Genomic DNA, 25004 nt, shown 5'->3' on the forward strand with positions numbered 1-25004 from the left:
ATAGACCATGGATATATATACAAACTTTTGTCGTGATTTTAATTTCAACATCAAAATACAATATTGCACAATCGTGATATTTTAGGTCATTGACCTTTATTATGCATCCGGTATTGCTGTTTCAGAAGAGAAGCACGTTGATAAATTATAAATTGATATTCCCGTAGTTAAAAAGAATTATTTTATAAACCTATAAAACAAAATCATAAAATCTTACATAAAGATAACAATAACAGAAATTGTAAAAAGGGTATAAAGATAACAACGTCATTATTCTTTCTCTTTGTTCTTCTATTTCTTGGGTTTCCCTTCATCACGTATTCAACAAGTTGCCATGGTTACTAATCACCCATGTCGTTATCAGCTTTTGTGACATAGCGCACAGCAGGGGGTAAAACTTGACAAAAATCGGTAAATTTGTACCTATTATTTAATTACCAATGAATGTACTTTATTGGTATTTGGTACTGTATTAATAATCGGTCAAAATGGCCGATTTTTGTCAAATTTTACAACAAATTTATTGAAATTTCAAGGTGAATATTAATAAAACAATTATTACCAAATATTTTTATTCATTTAAAAGATTGATTTGTGGTATTGGGTTCCCCACTGAGTGCAGCCGAGCGGCACTAATGAGGGTCGAACCTTCTTGGGGGTGAACAATAGACAAAAAATCAAAAACAATAATTTGGGACCATACTGCTTAACAATAATGGACTGCAATTAATTGTTGAACATACAATCCATTTTTAACAAACTAAGATTATACGACTCAAATACAATTATAAAAATTATCTTGGTATTTTACTTGGGGTAATGAAGTTATGTAGGCTAGTGTTTCATCAAGGTTCTACTGAATTATGTTTGGCAGTGAATAAGTGTAGAATGCAATTTATAAATTCAGGGATACACACCTTTTACAGAGTTATAAAGCCTAATTGCCCAACATCAAATCGTGAGTTTAGTGATGTTTTCTAAACTTGGCAAACCCGCAAAATGCCACTTATGGCCAATAATCCGTTCCAAAAACGTAAGGAAATACAATGTGAAAATAAACTTGAGATCGAACTCCTTGTCTTGTGAGAACCAGGAAACAACATAAAACATAACCTCAAGCAAACAAGCCCAAACGTTTGACATCAGTCCTGCTGAGCTAAGGTGTTGTGTGAAGATTTCGGCTGCTAGTGTACTTAATTCAAGCAACCAACTTTTGAAAATAAATGTTGTGAATTGTGATTTTCAAGAGAGAGAAAACTGTGGACTTGGCTAATTTGAAATTCTATAATTCAAAATCATCATTTAAGTTTATTTACACAGCTTTACATTGTTTTATAGGTTAAAAATACATATGCAGCTTATTATTAACCGCGCCGAACTATCCGAATCCGAAAATATCCGAACCTCCCAATATCCGATCCGATCCGAACCGAGCCTCAACTATACAATCCGAATCAGATCCGAAATGAAATTTCACTATCCGTACACCTCTAGTTTTAATATTCCAAAAAATCATCAATAAAATCATCTGTGCTTTTTACTACAGAAACTGTCTCACATCAAGCATCTATCAACAGTAACCCACTTTCTAAAGCAATTGTAGGGATGTGCCTAAATATTTCTCTGATTCGTACCAACTAACACTGACTGCTTTGAAGAATATAGTGTCATAAACTGTGTGTGATAAAAGTGAGAATGAACTGGCATACGATAACTCTTAGTGGCTTGCTTGTTTAGAAGAAAAAATCAACAATATATATATATATAGAATAAACTGTTTACACCCTAAGGGACCAGCCCGGAGTTTCTTCTATCCACAACCAAGGAATGTATTGGGGATGCCTGGAGAAGCCCTACTTCAAAAAGTGGATCCATCAACAGCAACGGGAAGAACATATGCCTTAAGTACCGATGAGATGAAGTACTCCTCTCTCGCTATGGAGAAATATATAAGCAGATTGAATTGAAGGTTTAGGCTACCTTTACTTCTACTGGTTAATGGATTAAGAAATAAACTAATAAAACATACCAACTTATGACTTTACTACTATCCTTATTGAAACTGGGTTTACATTAACAACGGATGCAATACAACACCGAACACCAGAAGGTTCGAATCTCTTTTGTAACAAGGTCAATCAATCATCATCAATTATTACAAAATGCTGATGGATAAAATTTGAGGTAGGCCTACAAATTAAGTAACTTAAAAAAATAATATGGCTGTAAAAAAACTATTTACAAAATCTTATCTGTTTAGGATATTAACACAACTGTACCACGCTGTAACATGAAATGGCCCCATTGTCATGTGTAGAGGGTATTATGACAAAATATTTAAAAAAAATAAGAACCCATTTGTATCCCATTCTGAAATTTTCATTACATGTAGTCAGTTAAGATACAAATCACATACTTTTTTATGAAAAAAATTCAAGGGGGCGTATTTTGGAAATTTCAAAAAACGTTTTTGAATTTTTTTCAAAAATTTTGACATTTGTTAAATATAGGCATGTGACATATCAAAATAAAGGGCATTTCAAATTAAAAAGAATCCCACAAATTTTAACTCTCTAAGTGGAATAGTTTTTGAGTTATACAATATTAACGATTTCAAAACGCGGCTCAAAAACGTCGATTTTCAGATTTTTAAAGCTTTGTAACTCAATAACCAAGTCAGAAAAATCAAAAAATTTATATTTTTACTAGTCTTGGTAAGTAGAACCTGCATACAAAAAATCAAGCAAATCTAAGAAGTCAATGTCCAACCCATTGGTTGATTTGGCATGGAATGACCCACTAGGGAAGCAAACTATGCCCTAGTCAGCTCTCATAGTACAGTAGACTCCCGATTATCCACGATAATGAGTGACTGAGTGATCGTGATAGTCAAAATCGTTGATGATGCAAACCTAAGGGAATAACTTGCATCGACTTTGAATGTACGGTAAAGATTTAGTCATAGACTAAGCAAAACAAGTATACTTCTCATCCCATTGTAAATTTTGAAGCTTTTTTTTTCGTTTCTAGTTCATGTATGTCGACACTGATCGCTAGTGGAGCGATTTAGAGGAAATTTTGTCTCTATTATTTTACTTACTCTTACTCTCAGGGCCATGCATATCTAAGAAGATATTTGGCCGCACCAACAAAGCCTCTCCATCTTGCTCTATCCTCTGCATCCTCCTCAGTTGCTCCTAGTTGCTCCATGTCTTTCTTTACTTGGCTCCACCATTTTTGTTTTGGCCTTCCTCTCGGTCGTCTTCCTTCGGGATTTCTTAGTAAAACTAATTTTAACTTATTTTGCTCCTCTCTTCGTAAAACATGTCCAGCCCATCTAACTCTTCTACACTTAAATTCACACACCACATCTGGATCTCTGTAGAGTTCTCTGTTGTGTCTCTTCCTCCATTCACCACCTTCATAAATTGGTCCATAGATTTTTCTTAAAATCTTATTTTCGAATGTGATTAACTTCTTTTCTTCTTTTTTATTTGGTTTCCATGTTTCAGCTCCGTATAATAATACTGGGCTTATTATTGTCTTTAAATTCTAACTTTGGTGTTTTTTGACAGTAACTTAGAGGACATCAGTCTGTTGCAAGCGTAGAAACATCTGTTTGCCAGATTTAGTCTATTTTGAATTTCTATTTCTTCTTTGTTTTCCCTGGATAAGATAACCCCTAAGTACTTAAAATGTTCTACTTTTTAGGGTATTATTTTATCTATTATTTTAGGGTATGTATTATTTTTCATGATTTGTGCTTTACTGTTTGGTTATATAACTAGGAGACCAGTTATTGTTAATTATTAGATCGTTTTATTTGGTTGAACGAGGTTTTAAATTACTGAAATAACAATAAAATTGGCTTCAGCTGTTCCATAAGGATGACCAATCTACTAAGAGAGTATGTTTTATCTATGCTTTAATAAAGGTTTAGGTGTTAATACAAAATTTTGAATGCAGTGAATATTTTAACTTTGTTTCAACACACTTCTTTTAACAAAACAATAATAATATTGGAGAGCCTATGTACGTACAGGCCAAGTAATAACAAAAAAGTTTCATGTTTGATACACTTATTTACAACCTAGTTTTTATAAAGGAAAAAAATCAAATTGGCTTTGGGATTATTGTTAAGGACTTATTTACAACCTAGTTACCATTTTCCAAATGTCATTGAGTATTTAGCTTTAAGATACATATAATGAGAAACATAATAATAAGCTGGTGGCACAGTTACGTACCAAGCCGCTTGTATTTCCCTAGGAAGGTCAGCACCGTCAGAACCAGTGGGGCAATATAATCCTCTTCCATGCTTAACAGTCTTATTAAATGCTGAATTATGTCTTCATGTAGAAAATGATGGGGGAAAATGTATGAAAGCATCTGAAACAAACACAAGTTTGGTTTAGTAAAAAAAACTGTCATAGTTTAATATAAACAACTTGAATATACTTCAATAAAGTAATTAAGTTATACTATTTGGATTAAACGGTATCAGCAAGCAATCTGACACATACTTTCTCCCATTTGTCAACAACCCTTAGCATGGGAATGCGGTGGGAGTAACTAACATATTTTAGGGGGCAATTTACAAAGGTTGCAATAGCTTTTGAACCGTAATTTTTACAGCAATGAGGGTTGTACAGTCCTTTTAAGAGTTAAAAAGTCTATAACATACTAAATTTTAACAACATTGTTTTGGTCCATTTCTTAAATTAGATTTTCTGTAGTTTTTTTTACAGGAAAATCACCATTAAAATTTTCAAAGAATAAAAAAACACCTTGAGATACCTTGAATTAGTGCCCACTTTCCAAATTTCATCAAAATCGGTCTATAGGTGTTGTCTGTAGCTCTGTACACATCTACACATCTAGACAAACACATCACTTCAAAACCACATTTTTGGGTTCAGTGGGATCCAAAATAGATTTCTCCACCCAAAACTCAAACTCATAAATTTTTACAAAAACAATAGGCCTACTTCCTCCATATAGACTTACTGTATATAGGGGAGTGAACAAGGGAAGACAGAGGCACTTACCACAAGTAGTCTAAGGCCTCGTTCACCAGCATTGTTAGGATGAAGTCCTATTTCTTCAATCAGATTTCCACCTTTCAAGCAGTCTTCCACAAAACCAATCAGAGCCTGGAACATAAGTGAAATTTCAACTTTATGTCAAATCAAGGGGGATTTGTCAGATTTATGAACTTAATTGCTTCATGTTAATGTTGTAAATTTAACACAGTTTCAAAATAATAATAACTTACTTATCACTTCTCAGAAATATTTGATCTCCGAATGTAATTGCTAACTAGGGGTAAGAAGTTTTGTCCAAGGAAAGGCTCTAGGAAGAGTTCAAAATCTTAGGTGTAAGAAGTGCATATTTCATTTTTGGACAGGATGGAATAAGAATTATATAGATACTTATTGGCCAAAAATATTAAGAAATAACAGACAGGGTTATTTGTAGGGTTTTCAGGTCCCTTAATTTTAGAGTGGGGGCGGGCCAACTGTTGGCCCAGAAGCTCGGTTGGGGCCCAAATTAATTTGGTGATTTAGCTTGGGTCGGGTGTGCAAGTGCGATACAAAATTTAAGATAAATTTTGCCGCGATCGCGGAAGACAATGATGTTGTCTCCCCGATTGCTGAAAATGACCAAAATTTGGCTACTATAGCGAGTGACGATGATGTTGTCGTCATGATCACATAAGATTGCCCCTATAATGGGCGATGATCACGATGACTTTGCTATCACAGGAGATGATCTTTATATTACCACTATTGTGGGAAACAATGATGATGTCTCCACGATCACGGGAGATAATAATGATGATCCATGCCGTGATCACGGACTATAGTTATGATGACATTGGATAATTACACATTACATAATATGAGATTACTGCTACTAATACTGCTTTGCTACTTTGCTACTGGCAACCAAATCAGACGTGCCTTGTAAGTTAAAAGTTTCCCTTATTGCGAGGTGACAAAAATCCTGCACTCAAAATCAGGAAGGAAATAAAAACTTATCCCATCTTCTATATAGGCTTAAAAAATATAAAATATAGTATTGTCTTGTCTATTCCAAATAAATGACTTCTTTTTGATTTTCTAAGTTCAGACATCATCTGGCCATTTTCTCTGTTTTCGAACTATCTAGTGTAAGTCTATTTTTTTTTTTTTTTTTTTTTTTTAAGTCTATTGAACTTTCTAAGTTTCTCACATATCCAAAAACTAATGGTTAGTCAGATAAGTATATCTTGGACTTACTCTGATGGCGATTGAGTCCACCATCACTGACGAGATCCTCTCCAGCAACATCTTGACAGTAGTGTAGTACAAGTTGGTCTGGACAGGCTGGCCTAGCTTCTTCAACACCAGACTGGTGGTGTGGGTGCAGTCTTTACAAGACATGTCAGGGCGAACCAACGCTTCCATGCCTGCAATACAATACAAACATATCAACTGTAAACTGTAGGCCTACAGGCACAAACTAATGACATGTCTGTATACACTCTGTAGTTCGAAAGTAGAATGCTACGGTTTGTTTTATCGAGATAAATTATCAGCTATTGATTTCTTTTCAGTGTTTTCTCTTTTAGGTTCAGCTTGTGACATTAAACATGTGGGTATAATGTATTGACCAAGCCTATTGTGATCTACTTAATGGCTGAAAACATTTTTTTTGTACAACAAACCCTGGTAGGAGATGCTCTACGGAGTGTGAACAGAACAGTTCTTGTATGTCACAAATACTTGTTTAAATACTTTCAGTCGTGAGATTCAAAGAGTCTTTTTTTCTGCAACATAGGTTTCAGCAAATTTTAGCAATATTATCAGGCTCCAGTGTGAAATTTAATCAGTCCATTACAAGTCGTTGAGTACACATAGTCCACATGACACAAACACGGGTAAAACTAGTAAACATTTACAGATCGGTATTTACAAAACAAGCACACACACATGTGAGTTTTGTTCAAGGAAAGGCTCTAGGCTAGGATTTTGAATTGAAGAAAAAGGAGGATAGCAGCTAGCTTACCTTGAAAGTGTAGGTAGGCCATAGAACATGTAGAAAAAGAAAAACCCTGGAGCCTGATAGCGCTACAATGTGCTGAAACCTGGGTGGCAGAAACCAGCTTTATTTTAACTGGATGACTGAAGGTATTTAAAACCATTATTACCGATAGTTTTTTTTTTTTTTTTTTTTTTTTTTTTTTTTTTTTAAGAGGTTGGCATGTCTTTTAATCTTGCATTTTGCCTGTCCATATAGACTAACCGCCCGTGCGTGGAACGTTTACACAGCAAAGCAAGGAGTGAGCTGGTACAGTACAAAGGTGAACTGTACTGATAAATTTTAGTGGCAGTGACCAGGATCCGAACCCACGACATCGCTGCCTTGGGCCCGAAGACCGCGACGCTACCGACTGAGCCACCGACTCACTAAACCTAACTAGTTCAGGGGCATTTGCACATCTTGTGAATTAAATTAATAAAATCTACTTTGAAAGTGAGACTTACCGAGCAATAAACTTGGGTCCTTCATCATATTTTTGGAAAACCTGACAAGGAATTCCTGAGCCTTTAATGGGTCTGGGAGGAACCGAGATATTTGGATAAGTCGTGCTCCTATATCCTTTTCTCTCTCCATACTTGGTGGTCGCCTGTGAATCTCCAGCCACTCACCCACACTCTTACGCACTCTGTAATAAAACAATCATTGATGGTTATCAGGGCAACCGGCAACTTTTACAATTATTTACTATTTTAGTATTTTTAACTTTTCATTTATGTTTTAACAGAATCAATTTAATTTACTACCCAAAATCCAACAGTTATCTACAGTATGTGGTCTAAAGGTGTAAGGCAGGATAAACTTGAATGAGTTCGCAAACCAGCATGATCTGGACCATGGGAACGAGGTTTTACAGGAGGTTTTTACGGATTCCACTATAAACTGTAGTTTCCTTAGTTGCCATTGGCTGTATGGGCTATTAATTAACAGTCCTGTCTAAGGAAAATGTCGGCCTTAGTCAGTAACAAGACTACAAGACCGCGCTACTATTCATACACTCATCTCCATTCATATTTGGTTTAAAATACCTACATTTATATGACCGCCATTTAAATTAAAAAGTATTAAAAGTGCCTATTACTTCTACCACAGAAAGTTGACCTAACTATGTTAAGAGCATCAACCCTGTTAACTGACACAAGTTCAGTAAAAAATAATACTTACGTCAGTTGACTTTTTTGCAGTTCTACAAATGCCTTAGTTGCATGATCATCAATCGTGCCAACCAAGTGGTACAACTTTTTCATCCTCTCCTCAGGTGGAAGCGTGTAAGGAACTAACGAAGTATTCAGCAATCTTTCAACCAGCAGCCTAAAATATTAAAAATGTGTTTAAAAGATACTGGTTATCATGACTTGTATCAAACTATCTTTTCTACTTGTTTCTACTACAGAATTAGATGTGTGGATACCAAAATTTTTCGATTCTTAAAACCGATAATCTGAAAAATCTATTCTTGATACTGATAATTTTGTTTTTATTGTAGGGTACAAAATCTTCTACATGGAATGATTATACCACATCACATCAACCCCTGTCCCGGACAGTACACAAAGTCATTTTTGGATATGGTGGTACCGGACTTTCTTTTGTGATCACTGAAATCCTGAACATCTTTCTGGTCACAGAACGTCACCACCGTCTTCACCACAAAATCCTGAACATCTCCCACAGAAGTGTTGACATTATCATCGTCTTCTGTGATTACGGCATTTCAAATCTTCCCAGACGTGTTAGGTATTGGTATAGGATAGATTCTCCATTCAGATTTCAATGTTCAAAAATCAGTATCGTGAATAGACACATACCTACTTATGTTACATTGTAATTGACTTTATGGTGTTTTATAGCATTATTTGATAAAACTATTTGTGTTTAAATAATCCTACAAGAGAAGTAAACAAACGTGTATAATCTTTGGGTAACATACCTATCTTCCATGCCCTGCATGTAATATCCCTTCAAAATTTTATCCTTAATCCAGAGGACAGCCTTTTTAGTTGCTTGCGGAACATCAGAATCAGACAAATGCTTTTTGTATATTAAGGAGAGACCGGTCATAGCTTCCTTTCTAATTTTGAACTGAAACAAATTACACATTCAATTAACAATAATAAGCTTTAGAAAGGCCAGACATAGTGTAAACTTACCTTAATATAACAAAGTCCAGGGTACAAGATAGATTTTTAAAATTTTCAAAGACTCAATGTGACTCAGATCTCTTAAAAAGTATTAAGTCCAGTTTAAAGCCTCCATATAAGAAATTTGTAGAAAGATTCACATATTGTATTGTATTCACATATTGGCATTCACATATAGTTTTAGATGCACAAATAAGGAATCTACATTCAAGGGGTATAAGAAGAAAGTTGACTTAATTTCTGAATACCAACCTTCTTGTCCAAAGTACGTTCTTTTACAAAATCCAACAAATCTTCACTCTGAGACACAATTTCAAAATCTTTTTTTGCAGTTGATACGATGGCTGCCACAACTTCGTACCGGACATTTTCGTCTGAATCGTGTTGTCTTAGTTTCAATGTTTCCACGATATCTTTTCTCAGTTCAGGGTGATTAATCAAAAAGTGCATCGAGTACTGGACACATTTTATTCTAATGGTGACACTGATATCATTGAATCTGAAACAACATATATTTAATTACAAGTTGAAGGCAGAAATATAGTGATAAAAGAAAATCTAGGACAAATGGTGTTACACTTGAAAATGGGCTTGATGACGATGTAGGCTTTTTCTATTGGGTGTAGGCCTATATAAAAATGTATATGAAAACAAGTTTAAAAAAATCACAGACTAAATGTATTTTTTTTAAGTAGAGTGGAATAAAAACTAATATGAGCTTGAAACATCTTTACATTACAGTATTCATGTTATTATATTGCAAAAATAAGTATAGTATAAACAAAATGCAACATAAACCTACCATTTAGTAAAAACAGCATTAACTGCTGCTAAACGAACAGATGGTGTAGGATGCTGAGCAAAAATTCAAATAAGAGATCGACATGATGGAAAACAGGTAAACAGGCCCAACAAAAATATTATAAGTCGGTTAAAAAATTGAAAAACAGGACAACTCTATCAGTAAAATTTGAAACAACATCAATAATGATGGTGCAAACACAGACATCAACTAGGGGTCATGTGTACGCGTTAAGTCTACGCAGAGCAACACCAAGTCAACACCTTGTCCTCATTTGAATGGGAGAATGTAAACTTGACCAACCTTCCCAAAAACGCACGCCACAGTTGATGGTGGTTCCTGGCCAGTACGGACTCCTTCTCGCTGAACATACGAGCGAGCAACGCTACAGCTCCCAGCCGCTCTTGCTCCTGGTTGGACTTCAGTTTACACTCGAGCTGCGGCAGCACGGCCAGCAGAACACTCGGACAGATCTTGTTGAGCTCGTATATCAGGTCGTACACTTTGTTGCAGATTGACAAACCTTTCTCCTCCTTGCCCAGAATCAGCACTTGGTTGAAAAACTGTAAGAATACATTTCTTGTGATATTTAAGTGCTTTATGAAAATAAGTTGTAGAGCCAATTATTATTGTATTAATCAGCAGTACTATTGTTTTTTTAGTAAATCATTGTCTCAAGATGTTTTTATTAATGAGGTTAATTGAAAGAAAGTACCATGTGGTCCTAATTCAATCGGTTTCAATGGACGAAGTAGGCCTGGATGTAATCTGGCAAAGTGGTACAAAGCAAGAACTTTTTATAGATCAATGCTGTCAGTGAACAATCACTTCAGCAAACCCTTTCAACAGAAAGTTTTTCAATAATGTTATTTATGTTTAGGTGTTCCCAAATAAACCAAAATAAATCAGAACAAGATTCACAGTTGAAACAAACACACACACAGTTGGTATTTTTTATATTAGTGTTGACTTTCTGGATAGGAAGTTATACAATTTTTTCTCAATACAGAACCATCCTTGGATCCTTGTATAGCAAGGACAAATACTAGGTCTGTATTTAATGACAGTTGATGGAATGACAAATCCAACAGATCAATATCCCAACAATACTAGGAACTTATTTATTTTAGCTGTTTGTAAACATAAATACAAGAAACCTTGGACCGTTTAATTTCTGCAGAACATTAAGCAAAGTGCTTCTCTTTAAATTGTGTACTTTTTAAAGGGTTAAGACTTAGGGTCAAAAATATTTATTTACTGATTGTCTGGTCTATTAACTGGTAGAAAAGGTTTTTGTAGCCTACTTATAGCAAATATGAGACATTTATTAAAATATACATTGTTTCCACAAACAAAGAGTTTCTTTAGAAAAGAAACAAAAGTAAAAAAAAAATTATTGAGAACCAAAACTACAACTGTTTTAAATCGAAAATTTAATAATGGACAATAAAATTAACATAGCATCATCGAAGTACTAATATTAGATCACAAAGATGAGGAACTTGGTCAACTAGGCAGTTAGAAGACTATGTATAGGCTACTTACGGCGTTGATGTACGGTTCCAAAGTATCACTGCACTTATTGATGAGTTCTTTGGCTAGGTGATAGGCGTTTTTCCGAGATGTTTTGTTAGGCTCGACAATGTTCATCAAAATAATATCCAGCAGTTCATTGCTGACAATATCTGACTCTGTGATCAACGGGACCAAAACATCAAGCATAAAACTCTTCACTTTACTTGAATGTTCATCGCTGAAAACAAAATATTGTTAATGATTTGAGTGGTAGATTGTAATAACACACAGGGTTATTTTTAAATAAATTCAAACCTGGGAGAGAACTGGAGAAATGATTTTCACACACAACTAATGTAGCAACTAAGTTTAAATATTCCAAAGCTAATTAATAAAAATACTACAGTGAAGTGTTTTGGTGCAGTAATAATATTTGGGCTTTAAATAAAGGATTCTAACAAAGAAGCTCAGGAAAAAACTGCTCATTTTCTTATGACAAATACTTTTTGTATTGGTTCACTCATGTAAGATATGATGTTTGATCAAATTTAAATCAGATGTTTTTGTTACAATAATAACTTGAAACACGATAATTGAGGTGGATTAGCTTTGTTCGTAGATTAAAAAATACTACTTACTTGACAATCTTCAGCATCAGTGCAAACAGGTGACAAAATATTTCTTGGCAATCTTCCAAATCAAAGCACATATTAAAAGACTTGACATACGCGAGATTTTCTAACAAATAAAAATATCTCTTGAAGGCTGGATCCTTGGGATCTCTCAAGCCATTTAACTGCTTGATCAGAAACATGAATATCGACTGTAACAGAAGAAACCCAGAATTAGACTTGCACTGTACTAATGAAATGTAACACAACCCATTGTGAAATTATTGCATTAGGTAACATGTAGGTAAAACAACTTGAGAATTCTCGAGAATAAACCAGGCAAAAGTCAAACTAGTAGCCAAGCATGATATTGTTTAGTTACATTTTCATCACTCCATACAGAAAGTAGCTATTTTTGGTGACAGGTAATATCAAAGAAAATAATTGACTAAAATAACCTTAGGATTGATTGTTGGGATAAAAAATACATTTTGACTCTCCACAAAATAAATATAAGTCAGGTATTCAACCGAGAAATTATTAATAAACATCAGCACACTGTCAGAGGCTCAACTACTTTAATTTTTTTTCTAAAACTGGTTAGGTAGGCCTACAAAACATGAGGTTTATGTCTAGTTCTACCCATTATCTAAAGTAACACTTTGCTACTGGCTCAAGTAATGACAAATACCTTGACTTGTTCAGGATCCTTGTAAGGAGCTTCCGGAGCGTAAACTCGGAGAACGTCAGCTATACAACACGCTATGAGAAGTTGTACATCTTTACTTTGATGCATCAAAAAGTGTTCCTCTGCTAGATGTAATGCCAGAGGTATATACTGCTGGTACATTCCCTCGTCTTGGCCCATCGCTTGGAGCGTGTGGGCAAGCGTCTGTAAAAGCACAGATCAATTTTCAACCAATCCTTTCCGAACAATTTTTAACCTTGGCACAGTTAGGTATAATAGCGCTATCGTTTTGAGTTGTATTGTATTTTGATGTTTTACATGTGTTTTGACAGTAATACGGTTGCAACAAAATAGTCAGCAGCAATTTGTATATTTGTAAGGAAGCATATATAATGGAGCAAATGTGCCATCTCTGGCCAGCATTCAAAATTCCTAAAACAAGAAAAAAAATATTTGTTTTAAATGAATACGTACGTTTGTTTTTATGAATCCGTAGAACGAAACAAAGAAAACTAATGTACTCTGTGCTTTTCAAACAGTGTAACAGATACTTTTCTGTAGAGCTCCGAAATCAAGTTTGTCTACACCTCTTTCCCCAACAGTGGGCTACAACTACCGGTACTATAAGATCCGATGTAAACCAGCTTAGTATTATAGCTAAAGAGATTATGAAATCATTAAATTTGCACATATTTGGAGAGAAGTGACAATAAGTAAATTATGTGAACTTACCTTAAGACGGCGAATGAGTTCATCTGAACCCAGCTCTTCATTGATGGGCCGACAGCCCTGAGGATAAACTATTTCATGGGGCATTGCGACAATCTGAAAGAAATCAGATGGTTTAATAACATTAAATATAGGAATAAGAATCTACCATACTTTATTTAAACTGTCAAGAAACGTACCTAAGTTATGTGATTTTTTACGTACATAGCCTAAATTAGAAAAATTGTTAAGGAACCTTTTTAAATTTTTTAACTAGGTACTTGACTTAGTCATGAAATGTAGATCAGTAATAACTGTAGGCCTATTAAATAATGCTATTACAACATCATGATTAAATGTTTTAATACATGTTTGAGAAATCTTGTGTATTTGCAGCCTAGTTTAACCCTCCGAGTGTCCATAGTTTAGGCCTTAATGTCCGCCTATTTTTGGCGCATTTGCAAGGTTTTATTAAAACCGATCTGAAAAGCTTAAAACAATGTTAATTCTACTGTTCTATATAGCATTTTGTTTGGAAAATAATGGGCTTCAATATCATACATAAAACCTAAGGAATATTTGTTTAAAAAAAATTTTTTAGGTAAAAATAAGAATTATTTTGGAAAAATTGAAAAAAAATATGGTTCGCGCTCAATGAAATTGTATAAATTATAGGCCTATAAATATTTGAAAATAGCCACTTTGTTCTAAATTTTATGAGGATTACAAATATATAATAATATAAGGAAGTAGATTTGCAAATAAATAAGTTATGGGCAAAAAACAGATTTCAGTACATAGCGTTTAGCTAAGAATGCATAGCCTAACCATAGCTAGGAATCTGGCTGATAATTTACATCAATATCACTACCTACTTCTTCAGGATCATCAACCAGCCCTTCAAAATCACTTAAATCTTCTTATAATGCACCACGTATATCACTACTTTTGATTTTTAACACTAAAACAATGATAAACATAATAAAACACATCAGTCATCGGTCCGAGGTTAACTAACCTGTTTACAAATACGCACGTCAGCTGTCTGCTACAATTACGATCGGCTCGGAGAACATAAAGCGCTTAGAGACAGACCTCTGGAGAAAGCTTAGAATATAATGAAAAGAACGATACCAAACTCGATCCAGTTCAATCCGATTTTGTCAGTCATAGAGCCTTCGCCATAAACAGTGTTCGTGAGTCGCTGCCGCGACGCATGACACTACACAAAGTGTGTTACGCGTCGCTGCATCGACGCATGACACTCGGAGGGTTAATCCTAGTGTGATGTTCCTATTTAAGTTGTACTATTTGCAATTCTAAGTTTGTTTTATACTATTAGAAATATCTAAAACACTGGCATGTGTTTAAGATAGAATCAGAAAGAATTGATTGATCATTGTAAAATAAACAACAAAACAACGAATTTAATGAGAGCAATTTATCAAGAGAAAGCCTAGCTTACGGTAAGTCCAGAGTGCACGCCGATTCAGATTTTTGGCGGCAGGAATGGCACTTGCATTCAAATGGAAGTGGCCGTAGTGGCTGCTGGTTACCGAGCCCGCGTGTAGGCACCTGCTTACCGGAATGAATTCTTCATTCTGGTTTCAGATTCCGATTCAGATTTTGCTCGTAAACATACTATTTAGTTTAATAAATTATGTTTTTATAGTAAAATATATTTAATTTATATAATTTTAATATTTAATTTTTTTCATCCTTATTTTTAGGGTTACCTACCACTAAACGGTCTTCAGCATTTTTTTTATGTAGGTTACACCAGTTTCTTACAATACAATGTCCAAGTTTCGGTGGTTTCGGGCTCCATTCAATGCAATATAGAAATAACTCTATCATTGCTAGCTACAGGAAAAGAGATAATATCATAAACACCATTTTCACTGGCTGTAAACTTCACAACAGTTTCAGACGCTATAATTTTACACGTTAATTTCTCATCAGACGATTCCATAACAACGACTGACTTGTTTCTTTGCTACCGAGTCAGTACCAGCGGCGTATTTCCTGGTTCCACTGTGGCCACCAACCAAATTTTTGACTCAGATTAACCAAGCACCGAAAATCTGAATCACCTAGCTCGCTTCATTAGGATGCTGGGTATCCGGATTGGTTATGTAACCGATGTACCAATTGAAAAACTTCAGAGGTATCCAACCTCTTCACATAAGACGTAGACTGGCTGATCTTGTGGTGCTGTCTACTGCTCATGTGGACTTCTTCAGCACTTCAGCTCCTGTTTTTAACAGATGTGCCAGTGCCTTTTTAAGCTAGTGGCTGCCTAAGGGCCTCAGTAAAGTTCAGTTTTTTTTTGTGGTGCCTTTAAAGGGACACATCTGTGTCCAGTTAGTGTTTCCTGTTTGTTTATTAAGTTTCCTGTTGTGTTTGCGGTTGCTAAATTAATTTATGGCTGTTGTTTTGTATATATTTTGTTACTAGCTGTAAGTTACCCGCAGGCTTTGCCCCGTTTTACTTCATAAGTGAGCTCTTTTACTTGGCTCAATCACATCCTGGTTGAAGTTCCTTCGCTACGCTCACTCACCTTTAGGTTGGAGCTCGTTCGCTGCGCTCACTTGCCTTCAGGTTAGCTCGTTCGCTACGCTAACTCGCCTCCAGGTTGAAGTTCGTTCGCTACGCTCACTCACCTTTTGGTTGCAAATTAGCTGTTGTCATAAATAAAAAAAAAAAATAGTGCTGCACCCTGTTGGTAATACTTGTAAGTTTTTAATGCTTTTGCATATCATAGAACCAACTTTTTAGTTGAAACAGCTGACTAAATTCTTTAATTCCCTTATAATATGAATACTCATAAGGTTAACATGGGGAACTATAGAGCCACTGGGGCGGAGCCCGAAAGGATTTTTGAGATAAGAATATGCCTATATGTTAATCGGGAATGTAAGCTATCATCATGCCAAATTTCAGCAAAATCCGTCCAGTGGTTAATGCGTTTACTTGTCACAAACATACATCCATACATCCAAACTTTCTCATTTATAATATTAGTAGGATAGGATGTATCTTACCATACTTTTGTTAGCCTACTGGTATTGCACTTGTCGTTTCCTTTTTTCTAGTTGTTGCTATGTATCTCAGTTGCATATTGTTAATTTTTTTTATGTTTTTACACTTCATATTTTAAACCTGTTGTTAACTACATGCTTCCTATATTATTTGCTGGTTATGCCTGCTTTTCACATTCATTCACTTATTTATTGCGCATATTTTAGTAGCCTTTAGGCCTACCTAGTACCTAATTGTCTGAATAACCTGAATAGCCTGAAGACATATCTTAGTAACCGAAGACAGATGGTTTGCAGTGGGGGTCGGTGGTCCGCAGTTGCCTTAAGCAACTGTGGGGTACCACAAGGCTCAGTCTTGGGCCCTCTGCTATTCTTAATCTCAATAAATGATCTTCCATCCAGTCTCAAGTAACACATACCTTTATGCTGATGACACAACTTTGCTTACACACAGTCAGAGATTTAGGATCTCTTGAGCTTGAGGCAAAAAACTCAGTAAAGGTAGCAGCAGAATGGTTCTCTGCGAATAGTTTTTTGTTAAACAGTGAGAAACCCCAAACTGTTGTCTTTGGACTTCCTAAAATTCCTGAAGCACAATGTGACAAGGTCAAAGTTATTTAGTTTTTGGGTGTTTATGTGGATCAACTCCTGTCATGGTCATATCATGTTGAACATCTCTGTACTAGACTACGTAGATTGACATTTCTTTTCAGAAAACTCAATGATGTTGTTCCTTTTGACTATATAAAAACTGCTTATTTTGCACTTTTCCAATCAGCCCTTAAGTATGGAATAATCTTTTGGGGCAGCAGCCCTTACATCACTGATGTTCTTTTAATACAAAAAAAGATGATCAGGATCATGGCAAATGCCAATCACAAGGAACACTGCAGACCAATTTTTGTTGATTTTAAGATTTTGACCGTTGTTAATTTATTTTTATATAACATTTTTTTGACTAGTAGTTTTAAGAACCTGAAATCCCATACTCTTAGGGGTGATGTTAGTAGGTATAGAGGTAAAATTGACATCACTTACTGTATGTTAGACTTGAAAAAATGAAATCTTATTATGAAGTACTGCCGGGACTCAAATGCCTAAATAAACTCCCCAAGGAAATTACTTACTGTTATTAAACAACAAAGCCTTCAAAAATAAAATTCTTCTGTGGCTGACTGTAGGGTGCACCCTTTTTATGGGCTGGGAGAATTTTTTGAATGTTCAACCAAAGAAATTGTAATCTAGTCACTGCCTTGTTCTAAGTACGGTACCTATTTCTTTTTTTTTCACTAAATTATATCTTGTAAGTTTACCTATTTTTCTGTAAGTATAACGTAGTCTTCACTGTGCCATCTATTATAAATGACCTTTGTATCTAGGCCTATTTGATTTTTTTTTATGCCTTATTTGTTATGTAGGCCTACTGTAATTTATCTTTGACTTGTGTTTTTGCAGCATGTAATCAACTTTATTGACGTATCCAAATGCATGTAGGCTACAATAAAATATTGATTCTTGATTTTTAATTATGCTTTTAAAGTTGGCTTTGATAAAAGCCGTTTGCCGGTATTCATGGTTCTCGCTTGGTGTTCACCTGCCTTACCCCACATGGACGACCCTAAACAGATTGTGAAGTGGGGTCTCGAGGTGCAAAGTAAACCTCATGAGGTGGGGGTACTATGAAGGAGAACCAAACTGCACATGTGGGGCCCCTCAGGACCATGAACATCTACTAGTTTGTCCAGATATGGACAGAACATGCTCCTGGCTTGATCTTAAGGAGGCAAATGACGAAGCCATATATGTGGCAGATTATTGGAAAAATAATATCTAACTGAGCCGGTGTTTTTTCCGGACACGGAAATGAATGAATGAATTATGCTATGTTTAGCCTATGTATGTTATGCATAAACACTTACACTTGAAGTGATTCAGCCTATGTAGGCTAATGTATTTTTTTCCTTTTATACTGGTTAGGGCCTTTGTCTTTTTAATGTTAGGTAAATTATGCCTGCTTTCTAATTTATTCCTATTAACTTATTGCACATACTTAATTAACTTACCTAATTTTTGGGCCTACCGGTATGCTATGTTTAATATAAAGTGATTTAACTTAATCCTATTTAATGTAAACTTATATATTTGAATGTAAAAATTGTGTTACCGTTGAAAGAATAGGCCTAAATAAATAAATGAATCAGTAATAGGCCTACCGGCGAAGTAGAATATAGGCTAATTAGGCTAAGTTTTAAGCTCAATCAAAGTTGTGCCTGTATTTGCCCTTGTCCGAGTTAGTGTAAGTTAGGTAGGCCTAGCTTAAAAAGTTATTTTGTGCTAGGCCTAAGACAAGCAATAATAAAGAACTCTTCCAATTAAACTTAAAATGACTTGAATTTTTCAATGTTAGCCATAAAATGAAAATAGTCTAGGCCTAATAGGGGATGTTTTACTCACTAGCCTAGGCTATCCTAAGCTTCCTATGGTAGCCTAAAGAAAAGTCTAACTTAGTTCAAGTAACTGAACTAAGGGTAGGCTACACAAGGGTAACTTACGGTATAGAAGTACATTTTTTATACCTAAGTCATTAAAAAGGTACTAATAATATTTATTACCAGCCTTTAAAGATAAATCATCTACTACAGACCTCAATAAATTTTAAACTTTATTTTTTATACCTGCATGTAGTAAAGCAGGGCACTAAAACAAGTAACTAGGACATACAGATACAATTGTTACTTACGTCACGAGGAAACAAACTATGAAAACATCAACCGCTTCAAATTTTATCACTTGCGAACATAATTACTTCGTTTACAACGAGAGCATAATGTTATTGTAGCTATATTAATCAAAATATTATTAATTTGCTATAGTAAAGAGACAACGCCGTCCACAGTCCACCACAAAAAATCAAACCATTACTATATTGCATTGCAACTAGGTTTTATTTATTGGGCAAGGAATGATTGCATTGCATACAGACATAGAGAAAAAGAACTATACTATAATTTGTTTGGTTTCACATGGTAAAGTGCCATTGAGCACGGATAATATAGATTCTTTAGGAACAATATGTAAATCTTCTATCTGTACACTGCAAATATTTATATATAAAGCCAAAAGTACCAATGAACTTTTGAGAAAACTACAAGTCACACCCCCATAAACCATATACTTAAAATGTTCGTCATTACGGGAAACCTTGCGCAAAACTATCCATCATTTAATAAATTGCCCTTTAAGGTCGTAATTTCTTTCTAAAGGGAACTTTCCATATACCTAATGTTAAAACCTCAGCTGTACTTATTTGTTTGTATTACTGTATTCTGTTTTGTTTATTTCAGCTTAACTTAGCCAATCAATAATTTTATTAATAATTATGAAGTCAAACGGGGTGAAGCCCGTGGGTAACAGCTAGTTTGGATATAATGAAAAAGATTTCATATAGATCTATAATCTTTGTAGAAAAGATTTTTTAGAAAAGTTTTGATCATGGTCTTGTAAAACATAGAGTGTGTGTTGGCATGGCCGCCTTTAACTCCAGGCACGGCAACCTTTTTAGGCAGCCATGCTCCAGCACCTCCAGGCCGCTGCATGTAGTTAAAGGTGACCGTGTGGTAAGTATGGTGAGTGTGGTGTGAGTGTATACTATTTTTTATATTCTTTTGTCAGCTGTAAAATACGTTTCTTCAACAAAAAACAATACAAGTTAAAACTAATGCTTAGGTGGATCAAAGAGCAAAGCCCACAAAATCAAAGTTCACCCCACCCTAAAAATAAGACAAGCACATAGCCACGGCTACCTTTAACTCCAGACCGCGGGCAGGTAGAATTGGCATCGTTGCAAATAGGGCTGTTTAGTGTTAGACATCCCATAAGAGAACATGGCAGACATGTGACATCAGCTCATTAATTCTCATTTTATTTATTTTAATTTAAATTTATGAACATAAATTTATTAAAATATTGAAAAAAAAAAATAAAACAATAATATGAATTGAAAATCTATTCCGTACATTTAAAGCGGAATCAATATCTTCATAGCCCAGTAACCAAGCTTTCGTAAATACACAAATACCATTAGCTGCTTCCAAACAAAACAGCTGCTGTTACAACCCTACTTGCGACGTTGCCACTTCGAAGACCACGGCCTGGAGTTAAAGGCGGCCGTGACATAGCGCAATAAAACGCTACCGGAAACTCAAAAACAAAAATCAGATCACTTATAACAAAACTATAAGGGAGTATTTTAAATCATAAATTATACATATCCTCGCACATAATTCATATTAATATTTTTTGTGGTTAAACTTCATGTCACAGAAAGGGGTTTATTGTGCAACATTGACACATTATAGCACCATAATAAATAAAAAATTATATTTTAATTTAAGCCAATGGCATAATATAGCTTGGGCCTGTCTGGAGGGGTTCGTATGTGTTATTGTCTGAAAGTTTTGTTGTAATTTGTAATACAAAACCTCAACGAACCTTTCATAGTTCGCTAGCTTAGTAACGACTCTGTTACTAAGCAGAGTAGTAGAGCAATTAATGTTTTTGGTACTGTACAGTAATACATTGAAATACATTCAACTTATTTGGCCATATATCACTCTCAATTTGGTTGTGCATAATAGAATTCGTTAGGTTAAAAAATATGTTCATAATTCTTTATTAACCTAAGGAAGTGATACTCAGCCCATGATTTTTAATCACTCTGTCACATGATTACAGGACCACCGTGAGGGGGCCTGAGGGGGCAAATGTCCAGGGGCACGGGCCCTAGGTTGGACAATTTTTAGTGTAAAACTGGCCCTAGTTACTTTTTGCCTTGGGGCTATAAAAATTATTACCTTGTGAATTAATTAACAAGTCCAAGGTTTGGATTAACATCCCCAGTAAAAAACGTAACAAACACCATACTGACGTTATAATTTATGATAGACAAAAGTAGAGCTTATGCTACTGTATTTATATTTGATTTTTGGATAGATAAATGCGGCATTAGAATTATTTCTAAAATAAAAGAGCATTACGCCCCTAGTACAAAAAAATCGCATTTAGTCTGGCCACTGCCGCCGCACAAACTTGCAGGGAGCCGCGCCCCACGGGCAGGGTGAGGGGCCAAAGACAGATTATACATGGAATTGTCTTCGTTCATTCTCATACGCGACTTCGGAGCGTACTCCTAGTCAGTGTTGGGGAAGCTACTTTTAAAATGTAGCTAGCTACAACTACTGCTACATTTCCAAAAAAGTAGCTTAGCTACAGCTACAGCTACAGTTACGAAAAAGTAGCTAGCTACAACTACAGCTACAATGAAATGTAGCTACAGCTACAATTTTAGCTACTTTTCCAAAGACGTTACTTTTTATTCCACGCACATTACGTGAATGTAAAATTAATTGCAACTACATTTACATATTGAACAAACATTTAAAAAAATGTCAGTATTGTATCTAACATTACTTGGAAAACTAATTATTCCTAGATTGTATTTAATTTGTTGGCATTATAAACCTAACATTACAACAACAGAACCAAATAGTTGGGTGTCCCATCATATTTAGTAGGCTACTTATTTTTAAATATTGCATTATTTTTAAGCATCTTAAATGTAAATTTCATTAAGTTCAAAGGACATACATCCAAACTATATTTTAAAAGCTAATTTTATTTATTTAATATAGATTCATTTAGTATAGATGTCTTATATCATCAATTAAGACCAATAATAAAACTGTAAAATGATTATTTAAAAATACTTTTTGTGTTACAGAGCCTAGCCTACTGAAATTGGAGTTTATTGCCTTTCTTTACTTTTAATGTTAAAAACGACATTGCTATAACTTTTAACCATAGTGATAAGTTACTTGTTCTATGAATAACACTTTTCAATGTCAAGAAATCGTCCTTTATTGTCATTGAGTGAAAATTTAAAAACGTACGTTTTCATGTCCCTGGCCTTTTACTTCGTAGATACTGGATTTGTAGTTTATTATTATGTATTTTAATATTTTTTGGGACGGGGGCTACATGTTACACACATTTATTTGGTTTTAAATAGGTTCTAGGTATTTTTTTCGTATTTTTAAAGTCTCGAAATTCACGACCATGACGTGTCCCTAGGGTACATTTTCCAACTTTCACGCTGTTTTTAGACTAATTATTTATGCCGAAATATATCAAGCCATATTTTTATGTCATCAATAGTTATTAAACTTACAAAAAAGGAGCATATTATAATTTTAGTGTCATTGCAAACTGACTACCATGACAAAATAAGTCTGTCCCTCGATTTGGCGTCACGACCATTTGGGAAAAATTTTCAACTTTGGAGCACGACAGTGGCAAGCCTGGCGTCGATTGCGTCAGTTCGTTTTAGAGACTAGTTCGGGGTGTACGTCAAGTTTGTTGTGCCGGTTGTTTTGTGTTGAAAGAAGTAGTTACAAGATTAATAAAGGTAATTTTGTGTTTTTTGTAATTTTGGTGTGTCCATGACCATACATAGTCATTTGATGAAGTAGACGTGGGGTTAATTTTTGTTGATATGATATTTATATTGCTACATTAACCTAGAAGTCCACTTTGTATCCTCGAACATGAGGTGCAGGGCTACCGCCAGAACAGAGCCAAATAACACGTAATGTCCCGACCAAAGTTTCACGACCATCGCGGGTTTTTTCACGACCAATCCAGCCTTATGGATTATACTGTGTTTGGTCGTGACAATAACTTAAATATCATTGTTAATTGAACAGTTTAGTTCAATTGAAACACATATTTTTACTATAACTAACAGTATAGTTGAAGGATTGTTTACAAAGATTTAATTTTTTTCAAACAATTCACGACCGTACCGCTTGTCCCTGACCATCACGTTGATGATTTCTATCATAAAAATTTCAAAAATTAAAATATCATCATATTTCAATGTTTTATACACAAAAGAAGTACACCTCTATAAAAACATAACGATTTTTCGGGTCTCAGGTAAGTTTTTTCGAAGTTATACAAACTTAAAAAGATTTTATTGGCTTTTTTTCAACTTTTTGGGTTTTTTTATTTTTTTCTAGAAAGACCATATATACCAAAAGCTTAGTGAGCTGTTTATTGTATGATGGTCATAAAAGTAAATTAATTAATAGCAAAACATAGTTACAAAAATAATATTAACTATTTTTAATATTCAGTTTGATGTCCGTGATGGTCGTGACATAATTTCGTGTTTTTCCATCAAAGATGCTCTATTAATAAAAAATCACCAAAGATATTGCGTTACCATGGACATTTTATGAAACTTCAAATGTCAATGAAATTAAAAAAATAAAAAAAGTTTCAAAAAACGGAACAAGAAATTTTAAAAGTGCTTTTCCTGAAAACGTACGTTTTTAAATTTTCACTCCATTATGCATAGGGCAAATTTTGCTTCAACCTAGTTGGTACAGAAAACAGTATATATTCAGCAACTTATCCTGAAATCGGCTTTTAATTTAAACATGTTGAAATTTGTAAAGTAAAAATAACATGTAGGCCTACTTGGCTATGTAACAAGTTGGCTATAGTAGGCTTGTTCTTGCAAGGACTAAACAGATATATTCCTAATAATTGAACTTGGAACTTTTGGTATTAGTCTTAAACCATAGCATAGCCTAGGAATAGTCCTATACAAGAGCTGTTAGCAGGAGAAAGCTATGCTATTTTTTCAATGTAAGTTTCATGTTATATGGAGATTTTTTCGTTACAATTATCATGTAGTCTAGGCATATCTTAAATCTCATCAGGTAATTTTCCTCCTTGTTAATTTAGTAAACCCTTGAAAAATCTTCGTAATCTAACTAAGGAAGGGCTTGTGATGATTGTGAACCACAATCAACAGCTGAAGCAAAGGTTGATTGACCAGCTTTCTCATTATTTTAAGGTTTAGAGTTGGTTTCCATTAAAACCCAAGTTGAAACACTATTGATATAATAAAGAAACTAAATTGATTACTAATTTCCCTGTCAATCACTTATAAGCATTCAATAGCTTCTCTTGTCGCCGTTAACGTTTAAACGTCGTCTGCATCTAGTCATCTAGCGATTTTATTTTATCTGACAGCAATCATAGTATAGAGTAGTAAATTAAGGAAATGAGATCCAAAAATGTGGATAACACTCATTTAATGGCCTCCATGTCCACACAACGTTGTAATAGGGAATGAAACGGCTGCAACCAGCTGTATGAAGCCAAGAAAGTAGGCCTAATTTTTTTGAAAATCTCAGTTCTCAGTTTGAAAGAGGTTGTTTCACGTAAGGTTGAGGTTATGATAAAACTCACTATCTCAAACAATGTTAATGTAGCGAGAAAAGTAGCTAAAATTCCGCTACAACTACTTTAAAAATGTAGCTAGCTACAGCTAAAGCTACAAAATCT

The 25004-nt window shown here is 34.7% G+C and overlaps 1 protein-coding gene across 1 annotated transcript in view; it reads right to left on the minus strand.

Moving 5' to 3' along the window:
• The window catches only part of LOC128993917 (sister chromatid cohesion protein PDS5 homolog B-like), a 56114-nt gene extending 36612 nt beyond the window's left edge, over positions 1-19502 (minus strand). Inside the window, exons 1-13 of the mRNA XM_054418024.1 lie at positions 19330-19502; positions 13573-13665; positions 12844-13044; positions 12180-12364; positions 11572-11779; positions 10330-10589; positions 9477-9723; positions 9014-9165; positions 8248-8394; positions 7530-7711; positions 6282-6451; positions 5049-5153; positions 4248-4389 (exon numbers count right to left, since the gene is read on the minus strand). Of these exons, the coding sequence (XP_054273999.1) occupies positions 4248-4389; positions 5049-5153; positions 6282-6451; positions 7530-7711; positions 8248-8394; positions 9014-9165; positions 9477-9723; positions 10330-10589; positions 11572-11779; positions 12180-12364; positions 12844-13044; positions 13573-13656 (2083 nt within the window). The 5' untranslated portion in view covers positions 13657-13665; positions 19330-19502. The remainder of the gene's footprint in view (positions 1-4247; positions 4390-5048; positions 5154-6281; positions 6452-7529; positions 7712-8247; positions 8395-9013; positions 9166-9476; positions 9724-10329; positions 10590-11571; positions 11780-12179; positions 12365-12843; positions 13045-13572; positions 13666-19329) is intronic.
• Between the last annotated feature and the right edge of the window lie 5502 nt (positions 19503-25004).

The sequence above is a fragment of the Macrosteles quadrilineatus genome, unplaced genomic scaffold (genome assembly GCF_028750875.1).
Source record: "Macrosteles quadrilineatus isolate MER2022 unplaced genomic scaffold, UCM_ALF_1.0 Scaffold_5__1_contigs__length_97177068, whole genome shotgun sequence".
Taxonomy (NCBI): Eukaryota; Metazoa; Arthropoda; class Insecta; order Hemiptera; family Cicadellidae; genus Macrosteles; species Macrosteles quadrilineatus.